The following is an 11,156-nucleotide window of genomic DNA, read 5'->3' on the forward strand; positions in this document are numbered from 1 at the left end:
TGTGTGTGTGTGTGTGTGTGTGTGTGTGTGTGTGTGTGTGTGTGTGTGTGTGTGTGTGTGTGTGTTTGAAAGGGAATCTAGTCACTTATTTTGGTCTTTCAGAATAACTCATAAAGGAACAAACACACATTTTCCTACGGAGTATTTCATTCATCTATTTTTAGTTTGTGCTTGACCTGTGAACGGCTTGGCACTTTTTAAAATGAACTTTTTACAGAGTAGTTTTAACTATCTATTTTAACGTCTATAATTGGAGGCTTTCATGATCACGGAGCAGAGACATACCTGAGCCGCTCAGGTTAAAGGCTGAGAGAGACTCTTTAAAGACTCTTTAAAATATCTCAATAAAACAGCCAGGGTGGGGGGGGGGGGGGGGAATACATAGTTTTAGGAGAAGCTGTAGAGAAAGGTCTGCCCCTTTAACACTTTATATATTAGGCAGGTACACACTGAAAGGACTCTTTAAAGTAGAGACTCTACATACTGATATACACCTGAACATCAGCAGGAGAGGACTCTTTAAAGTAGAGACACTACATACTGATATACACCTGAACATCAGCAGGAGAGGACTCTTTAAAGTAGAGACTCTACATACTGATATACACCTGAACATCAGCAGGAGAGGACTCTTTAAAGTAGAGACACTACATACTGATATACACCTGAACATCAGCAGGAGAGGACTCTTTAAAGTAGAGACTCTACATACTGATATACACCTGAACATCAGCAGGAGAGGACTCTTTAAAGTAGAGACTCTACATACTGATATACACCTGAACATCAGCAGGAGAGGACTCTTTAAAGTAGAGACTCTACATACTGATATACACCTGAACATCAGCAGGAGAGGACTCTTTAAAGTAGAGACTCTACATACTGATATACACCTGAACATCAGCAGGAGAGGACTCTTTAAAGTAGAGACTCTACATACTGATATACACCTGAACATCAGCAGGAGAGGACTCTTTAAAGTAGAGACTCTACATACTGATATACACCTGAACATCAGCAGGAGAGGACTCTTTAAAGTAGAGACACTACATACTGATATACACCTGAACATCAGCAGGAGAGGACTCTTTAAAGTAGAGACGCTACATACTGATATACACCTGAACATCAGCAGGAGAGGACTCTTTAAAGTAGAGACTCTACATACTGATATACACCTGAACATCAGCAGGAGAGGACTCTTTAAAGTAGAGACACTACATACTGATATACACCTGAACATCAGCAGGAGAGGACTCTTTAAAGTAGAGACTCTACATACTGATATACACCTGAACATCAGCAGGAGAGGACTCTTTAAAGTAGAGACACTACATACTGATATACACCTGAACATCAGCAGGAGAGGACTCTTTAAAGTAGAGACTCTACATACTGATATACACCTGAACATCAGCAGGAGAGGACTCTTTAAAGTAGAGACTCTACATACTGATATACACCTGAACATCAGCAGGAGAGGACTCTTTAAAGTAGAGACACTACATACTGATATACACCTGAACATCAGCAGGAGAGGACTCTTTAAAGTAGAGACACTACATACTGATATACACCTGAACATCAGCAGGAGAGGACTCTTTAAAGTAGAGACGCTACATACTGATATACACCTGAACATCAGCAGGAGAGGACTCTTTAAAGTAGAGACTCTACATACTGATATACACCTGAACATCAGCAGGAGAGGACTCTTTAAAGTAGAGACACTACATACTGATATACACCTGAACATCAGCAGGAGAGGACTCTTTAAAGTAGAGACTCTACATACTGATATACACCTGAACATCAGCAGGAGAGGACTCTTTAAAGTAGAGACTCTACATACTGATATACACCTGAACATCAGCAGGAGAGGACTCTTTAAAGTAGAGACACTACATACTGATATACACCTGAACATCAGCAGGAGAGGACTCTTTAAAGTAGAGACACTACATACTGATACACACCTGAACATCAGCAGGAGAGGACTCTTTAAAGTAGAGACTCTACATACTGATATACACCTGAACATCAGCAGGAGAGGACTCTTTAAAGTAGAGACTCTACATACTGATATACACCTGAACATCAGCAGGAGAGGACTCTTTAAAGTAGAGACTCTACATACTGATATACACCTGAACATCAGCAGGAGAGGACTCTTTAAAGTAGAGACAGTACATACTGATATACACCTGAACATCAGCAGGAGAGGACTCTTTAAAGTAGAGACACTACATACTGATATACACCTGAACATCAGCAGGAGAGGACTCTTTAAAGTAGAGACACTACATACTGATATACACCTGATCATCAGCAGGAGAGGACTCTTTAAAGTAGAGACACTACATACTGATACACACCTGAACATCAGCAGGAGAGGACTCTTTAAAGTAGAGACTCTACATACTGATATACACCTGAACATCAGCAGGAGAGGACTCTTTAAAGTAGAGACTCTACATACTGATATACACCTGAACATCAGCAGGAGAGGACTCTTTAAAGTAGAGACTCTACATACTGATATGCTCTTGTTCTTTGCAGCTGCTTGGCTGGGAACAAGTTGATGAGAGCAGAGGAAGTGAAACCACATGTATGGGCTGTAGAACCCCTCCCCTCCTGAACGGTGGAATTAGTGATCATTCTCTGCAGTTTTATCTCTTCTTACTCAAAGCAGACCCCCTTTGTTGATGCACAGCTCTACGTTTTTCTCTTTTTGGATGATTGTTTTGATAGGTGCTAAAGTCTCCAGCTCGCCCCTCCTGCTGTAAATCTGAGTCCTGCTGTCTATCCATGTAAAGGTTATTACAGCCATCAATCATCTCTCAGCGGGAAAACAGAAACTCTGACTCCACTCAGTCAGCGAGTCCGAAACAACCCGAGTGCTAAAGATGACTTATGATGAAGACAGAGCATGCAGTCTGAGGGGAGAGAAGTGAATATGTAGGATGTTTTAAAGCTAATCTTTATGGAGTCGTATGCTGAGTGGATACCTGGGCGGCTGAGAGAATGTGTACCTGCTGGATGTCGGTATGAGAAACTTCTATTAGCTGCTCCCATAATTCATAGAGACAGCATCAGATAAGGCCTCACGCCCAATTCCTCACATCAATCATCGATATGTCGGAGACCTGCCGCTCTGAGAAGTTACCAATCATTCAGTCAATATTCCCTGGAAAACATTCCTGCACAGATTATGCACTTATAAGAAACTGCTGACCATAAACACACCTTAACACACATTTTACAGGATTTTGATCTGGAGAAATACAAGGTTAGATGCATGCTAGCTTCAGATTTAGCCCCTGAGTTATTCCTGTTCAGTGAAAGAACTGGAGACTGAAATAAACTAACCTGAGTGTACTCTCGCCAAATGTTCCTCCTATTGTCCTCGACACCAAACAGTAAACACAAATATGACGTCCATGGCTAACATGCTGCACACCCAGCTAACACAGAGCCATTAGCTTTAGCATGCATAAGCACATGTGTTTGTGTCAAAGGGCAATTTTGAAGGACGTAATACCTGCATTCTTTTTGATATCCAGCAGGGGGCAGCAGAAAGAAGCCAGATTGTGTAGAAGTCTATGAGACAAATGTTTCGGTTTCCTCTTTGCCTGATGGTCTCAATCTCTAGTTTGAGGTCTTCTTCGATAAAGCTTGGTGTTCATTTAGTAAAGTATGGTCACATTGAGAGTAAAATAGAAGCTAAAGCAAGGTATGATTTAGGGCGGGGCTTCCTGTGATTGACAGAGTTTGATTTGCAATATCTATCCCCCATGCTTAAAACCCCGAAACAGCTGTGTTCCTGAGAATAAACCCATCAAGGAAAGGTTGTTATCTAAAAAGAGTTCCTGCAGATGTCATGCAAGAGCAAATATAAGAGTGTTAGAGGTGTGTATCTAACACTGGATAATCTCTCCTGAGAAACATAGCATTTATTTTTGGACGTTTTGTTTTAAAATGTTCTGAACTGCTTTTGACTTTCTTCAGAATTCTGAGAAAAAAGTCAAAGGTTAAAAAGAATCTGAAAAAAGTTTTTTCTAAATTGTGTGTCATATTCTTTTCTGAACAGTTACTGTAGTAAAAAAATACATTTATTTTTAAACATTTAGATTTTCTGATAAAAATATTTTTGAAATGTATTTTTTTTATAGACGAGACTATGCTGTGTTGTTGGAGGAGCTTGGGACTGATTCCTACATTTTACCGCTGACTGTACACACACACACACACACACACACACACACACACACACACACACACACACACACACACACACACACACACACACACACACACACACACACACAGATCTGCACTTCCCTCAGTCTGCAGACACACACACACACACACACACACACACACACACACACACACACACACACACACACACACACACACACACACACACACACACACACACACAGATCTGCACTTCCCTCAGTCTGCAGACACACACACACACACACACACACACACACACACACACACACACACACACACACACACACACACACACACACACACACAGGTCTGCACTGCCCTCACCCTGCAGACAGAGACACACACACACACACACACACACACACACACACACACACACACACACACACACACACACACACACACACACACACATACACACACACAGGTCTGCACTGCCCTCACCCTGCAGACACACACACACACACACACACACACACACACACACACACACACACACACACACACACAGATCTGCACTTCCCTCAGTCTGCAGACACACACACACACACACACACACACACACACACACACACACACACACACACACACACACACACACACAGGTCTGCACTGCCCTCACCCTGCAGACAGACACACACACACACACACACACAGGTCTACACTGCCCTCACCCTGCAGAGACACACACACACACACACACACACACACACAGATCTGCACTAACAACACAGCCGGGCGGCGACAGCAGCAGACGGACAGTTTGGACGGAGCTTCCTGTCGCAGGTCAACATATTTTCATAAGACCCGCGGGCTTTCTACAGCTGCCAGAGCCCGTCCCAAAACAAACCCAATAAGAGAGGGAATTCATTCAGAAAGTGGGAGACTCTGACCCTGGGAACAGGTTCAGCTCTACCAGCAAGTCTTCCCCCTGACCCCCACAGACTCCCTCTCTCTGTTGCATGTGATAACTGTTAGCCCCACCGCTTAGCACACGTTACATGACTGGGGAAGATGACGCAATGCAAAAGCCATCCTTCAACATGGTATTTTATTTCTCATAGCGTTCTGGTTTCTCTCCTAAAAACGATAAGTCTGCCGGGCTTTGATGTGACAAATGCCTCCCCATAGACCTGCCCGAGCCGCTCTGCTCGGGGCCCACATGGAGCTGAACTCCTATGCTTCAGAGGGAGAAGCATTGTTTCAGTGAAACTTCAAAGTGCCACACGCTGCTATATATCCTCCGCAGCACCCGTCTGCAGAGACAGCTTTAGAGCCTGTGGACAGTTTACACCAGGAGCTGCAGCTTTGGAGTCTCTGTGAACCCGATCCTCAGCAGGAGATCCCCGTGGCGCTTCAGACTGCAACAGGCCTGATAGATGTGCAGGAGACATGTTGGCTCACATTGCATCAGGACGAGCTGCAGACTATTTCAAAGATCAGGGTCCGGCTCGGTATGTGGGATATGAACTCAGGGATTCAGAAGCTCTACTTCAGTAACAGAACCTCAATACTTCATTACGAGTGAAAGTCCTGCATTCAGAATCTAGAGTAAAAGTACTTCCCACGGCTGCTCCTGAGGTATGATAATGGGTTACAAAGTTGGGGGGGGGGGGGTTATGAGGCAGTTACTGTGGTCATTGCACGGTTAACAAGCTGAACCATAAACCAGACCTGCAGAGGAACACTTCACGTAAGGGGGGGGGGGGGGGGGACATTATTATGACAGATGACGACTCAGTCCAGAGAACAGAAGCAGGCGCATCAGGAGTGAGATGATGAATTGGGGGTGGGGGGGTAATTGCTTTTTTGCAGCATTAGGAGTATTATTTTATTGGACAGTTTGAGGGCCGGCTCTCAGGGGAACGTGCCTCACTCTGCCCTCAGAGCTGTTAACTTCCTCCAAGAATTTCCCCTGCTTTAAATCACCTCTCAGACGCTTAGATAAACAGCAGCATGCAGCGTCCACGTTCAGAATATACAGAAGTGACTTTATTTCTTACTTTTCAGTTTTTTATAGAAGTCTGTGTTGAGGTCAAAATTATGAGAAAAAAGTCTGAATTTACAAAAAAACGTTGAAAGAAAATAAGTAAAAATAATGATTTTCTTCTGGAAAAAAAAGTGAGATTTTGTTGTTTTTGTTTTGAGTTTTTTCCAGAACTCTGAGAGTAATTAGAATTGTGAGAACAAATCCAAGTGAAATAAAACGTGGACATCATCTCGCCTGATGACTAAACAACACATTCATTCTTCTACACTTAGTTTTCTTTCTTCCGAACTTCTTTTGAAATGAGTTCTTTATGACTTTCTTCAGAAAAAGTCAAATGTAAAAAAATGATCTGAATAAAATAAATAATCAGACTTGTTCTGAAAGACCCCCGAGGAGAGAAGTGGAACTAAACCCACTAACCCTTCTCTCCATCATTCTTTTCTGAGCAGTTATAAAACATGAAGTTTATTTTGGGAACTTTTTGTTCTACATTTTTCTGATGTTTGGGGAATTAATTGTTCTCTCAATTTTCTCCAAACATTTTGAAATGTATTTGTTCTGACTTTTTTCTCAGAATTGTTTTATTGTTTTACTTCTTATTTATATAAGACTATAATATATTGCGTTGTTGGAGGAGCTCGGGACCTTATTTCCATTTCTACATTCTGCTTTTTTTTAAGGCATTTTTCTGACTTCTTCCTCTGAATGAATGTTAAAAATAAATATTGAAAAAGTCATTTCAATAAATGTTTGGAAAAAAAGAATCAGATTCTTTTTTCATTTTGACTTTTGAGATGTTTTTTATAAATGTGTGTGTGTGTGTGTGTAGCAGCAGTTGTCTGGACTTGCAGGAACATGGCAGCTGCCCCCCCCACCCCCCCAGGCTACAGAAAGGGTGCGCTTCTTTTACCCGCCTGACAGTGCCCCCCCCCGGAGTGATATACACTGTGTTTTCTGCACAGCGATATTTCACCGCCATCATTTCCTCCTTGATCCCGTCTGATGTGAGGACCCTGAAGAGCGGGTTGTTAATCATCCTGCTGGAGGAGAGGATACAAATTAAAACCTGACACCTCCAACACGCCTCTGGAAGATCACGCTACAGACCCCTGAACAGATTCTGAAGGACTTCCTACTTTTATTCCTTCATTTATTATTTAGTCGTTCATTTATTACTCTCAGGATTTTCCACTGTTTGCATTTTTGGAGGGAACACGTGTTTTGTCGTGTGTATGTTGCATGTTAAAATATGGGATTTGTATTTTGAACATAGCACATGTATGGAGTGTGCAAGTCGACAGATAAAAAGTACAACCATTGGACCAGGACCGAGGCGACCCGATAACGAAGCCCGGGTGTACAAGTGTGTATGACAGGATGTATGATCACCTGGAGGAGCATCAGGACAGCTTTATACATGTGATGAGATTAACAGGGTGATTCACCTCTAAGGCATGATCATCTCGGACGTGGGCCAATCTGAACAAAGCGCTCGTATATAAGCATGTGGAGGACTGTTTGAGATGCTCTGTGATGACTACTTCCATTCTAGGGTAATAAATACATGGATCCTGATTTAACCTCAAGCTGGAGACCAGTGAGACCTGACCTGGGAATAAAAAGGTCAGGTTTAGGCTTTAACTTTACCAGCAGAATGTATAGAATACAACTGATTTTTACTTCTATAAAACTCAGATTGTTTATGTATTATTTTAGTGATTATCTGGGCTGGTTATTTTATTTATGCTGTACATAAAAAAAGGATTTGTATTTTTGAACAAAGAGCATGATTTACAAAAAACAGCGAATAAACCGAAGAGACAGATTGAGAATTTCATGCAGCAAATAAAATCAAATGTCCGACTGAAGTTGGTCTTCACAGGTTTATTTCACAGACAGAACTTATTTAATATAAACACGTTTTGTACAAACTTTCATCACGACAGAAACGCGACAGAGTGCCAGAGCTCATCCACTGGCAGCCACCTGAAACGGGTAGTGCTGCGGGAAGTCATGGATCACCTTCAGTGCTTCAGTGTACAGCTCCAGATCTGAGGAGGACAGAAAACACGATGACTCTCTGAGGACCCAGGCCGCTGATGTCTCCGTGGAGGGGACGATAAAGCAGACTCACCAAAAGGGACGCCCTTGTCCTCTCGCAGCATGTTGTAGGTCGTGGCCATTATCACTCCTTTGTTGGACACCATCCCGATCACCTCCACCACTCCGCTCAGCTCCTCGTCCAGCTGGGGGAATCACACCGGATTTAGTTTGAGGTGATACTGTGATGCTGATCTTGGGGGAAATCTGCGTTTTGGTTTGAGGGCACACGCTGGTTTGGACAGATTTTTTTATATAATTGCTTTACTGCACAAGTCCCACAATTCATCTCGTTTTGTGACATGCGCACTGAAGCGACTTCAGTCAGTGTCGAGTGAGGCAGTGAGAGACAGAGCTACAGCAACACCAACATGGAGCAGAGTCTGCTTCAGCAACCGAGACAAGAAACACCGGAACCAGAACCGACAGACGGCTGATCCTCACAGAATGACCCACGCTGTTAACAGTCCGGTGTCACTACGGCTCTTTCAGAGACGCATGGATTCATGTTTGATATAAAACTTGCACTACGGTGACTTCCACTTTTGTGATTTGAGAAAGAGATGAGGTCTTGAGTTGCAGCTCATGAATGTGTTTCTCTATATTCAGACAATCAATACTTGTGAATACGTGTGTAAAGTTTGTGAAGGCAGGAGGAAAACTCCCGCCATCACCGTCTGCTCTCTGCTCCTCCTCACCCCCCCTCCCCATCCCTGACAACGAGTGACAGGTGATACACACCAGGGTCTGGAACACGGGGTTTCAAAGTCTTGGCTTTCAGACTATTCAAATATTGCAAAATTCAAATGATAAATCTTTAAATAGTGTTTGATCTAAAAAATAATAAGGCTAATTAATCTGAAAAATTCATGGGATTTATTTAACAGAGAAATGTCAGTGTGCCCCCACCCACAGTATTTCTGTGTCTACGTGCACCATATGTCAGTGCACAACTATGTGTTGATGCTACCAAACTCAGTGTTGTAATGGTTGCGTATTTTCCCTTGCGATTATTTGCCCTACATTTCTGCTTTCAGATGTAGTTATTAACTAAACCAGTAATTATCCAGTGCAGAGGCAATAATGTAATACAACACATTATTTTATATGTATATTGTCTTAAAGTTAAAACCAGCCCTCTGAGTGCAACCACAATGCTAATGTGGCCCGCGATGAATTTGAGAGAACACCCCCGCTTTAATGGGATTTTATTGATGTATTATTACCATTTGTGCATTTTACTCTGGGTGTTTGAGTTCAAATGTAGTCGTTCTTTATGCTCATTTAATTTTCTGTGTATTTTAAGTGTTGTGTTTTTTTTGATATAATTAAGAAAGTACTTGGCAGCTTAATATTCTTTGAGATGTATTCTGCAACACAGCATTTGATTCTACAATAAAATGGTTTGATTACCATTCTAAAATAAAACTATAGAACTATAGAACTCTCCTTTGTCTGAATGTTAAACGAAATGATCAGAAAAAAAGGAAAATAAAATACATTTCATTACATAAAGAATTGCATTCCTGAGATTATTTATTAGAATTTAAAAAAAGGCTAAATTAAATAAACTTTTGTCAAATTCTTTGTACTTTTATTTTCTGAACCATAAACATGACGTTTATTTTAGGGACATTTTGTTTTCCATTTATTGGGGACATTAATGGTTTCTGACATTTTTGAGGTTTCTGAGGTTTTTTCTCCAAACATTTTTTGAAATGTATTCATTTTTTAAACTTCTTTTCTCAGAATTGTTGAATTAGTTTTATGTGTGATTTCAATAAGACTATGTATGTTGCATTGCTGGAGGAGCTGGGGTACATGTGAAAGGTTATCAGATGTGTTGGCTTACTGCCTCCTGCTGGAGACACAGATCCTGTCATACACTATGACTAACACACAAATAAAAGAACTCCAATAAATAAATGTGTTTTAGTGAAAAGTCAGCCGTTATTTTTCGGTAGATCTGGAGGGAATGTCTGTAGGCTCTCGAACCCGAAACTAACTTTACCACGGTTACAATTAGAGGTTCTGAAATATGAAATACAGAGGTTGTTGTTACCAAGCAGTCAAAGACACATAATGTAATTAAAGTCGTTATTTATTAAGAGTACTCACAGGATCGTTCAGTTCAACAGTCGCTGTCTTTCCTTCTCCATCACAAACTGTGAACGTCTTCCCTGAGGGGTGAACCTAACATGGCGGGAAATCAACACGTTTATCCATCTTTTAACCATTAAAATAACATTTTAACTGCACTTTTAGAAACTAGCACAGACCTTCTCAACACGACCGACGAAGCAGACGGGTTTGTTGATGTTCTGGGACAACATAGAGCAGATTATTCTGGGTTTCGGGACGTCAAATATTCCTGCCATCTTGAAGCTGTTCACTGGAGTCTGGACGAGACAACACTGCGCGGGAAATCTTTAGTCAGTTCGTTTTGAGTCACATGTTATCCCACACGGGTGGAGTTTCACTATTTACGTTTGAAAACCGCTATGCTTGTTTATACGGCAACGGCTGGAGTTAAAATCGAACGCCTCTAACATTTTTAGACGACATATCCGCTGTGCTCTAACATGTTCTTCCCCGGAACAATAATAGTCATGATGCATTTATTTATGATGCGCTCAAAGACGCTTTACAGATGAAAAACAATTAGACAAAACGTCAAATAAAACGAGCAATAAAACCACATTTATCACAAGGATACAGCATTATTTTTATTTATCTAAACTGATTCGCACCATTCAGTTGAACTGACTGAAATTAAGTGCATTAAAGGTATACAAATGACTTTTAATTAATACAGTTTAAATAT

The 11,156-nt window shown here is 41.5% G+C and overlaps 1 protein-coding gene across 1 annotated transcript; it reads right to left on the reverse strand.

Annotated features, from left to right (window-relative positions):
* Positions 1–8,101: 8,101 nt before the first annotated feature.
* Positions 8,102–10,861, reverse strand: rpa3 (replication protein A3). Its single transcript, XM_063899157.1, has 4 exons — positions 10,612–10,861; positions 10,451–10,525; positions 8,367–8,478; positions 8,102–8,283 (listed from the first exon to the last, which is right to left on the reverse strand). Exons 1-4 carry the CDS (start codon positions 10,708–10,710, stop codon positions 8,201–8,203), a joined length of 369 nt encoding a protein of 122 aa, XP_063755227.1. The 5' UTR covers positions 10,711–10,861; the 3' UTR covers positions 8,102–8,200.
* Positions 10,862–11,156: the final 295 nt, after the last annotated feature.

This window comes from Eleginops maclovinus, chromosome 13 (assembly GCF_036324505.1).
Source record: "Eleginops maclovinus isolate JMC-PN-2008 ecotype Puerto Natales chromosome 13, JC_Emac_rtc_rv5, whole genome shotgun sequence".
Taxonomy (NCBI): Eukaryota; Metazoa; Chordata; class Actinopteri; order Perciformes; family Eleginopidae; genus Eleginops; species Eleginops maclovinus.

Coding starts and splice junctions, on each gene's coding strand:
- rpa3 (XM_063899157.1), bottom strand. CDS start 10,710: ATGGCAGGAATATTTGACGTCCCGAAACCCAGAATAATCTGCTCTATG. Junction 10,526..10,611: donor TCGTCGGTCGTGTTGAGAAG/GTCTGTGCTAGT, acceptor CCGCCATGTTAG/GTTCACCCCTCAGGGAAGAC. Junction 8,479..10,450: donor CTGTTGAACTGAACGATCCT/GTGAGTACTCTT, acceptor TGATTCCCCCAG/CTGGACGAGGAGCTGAGCGG.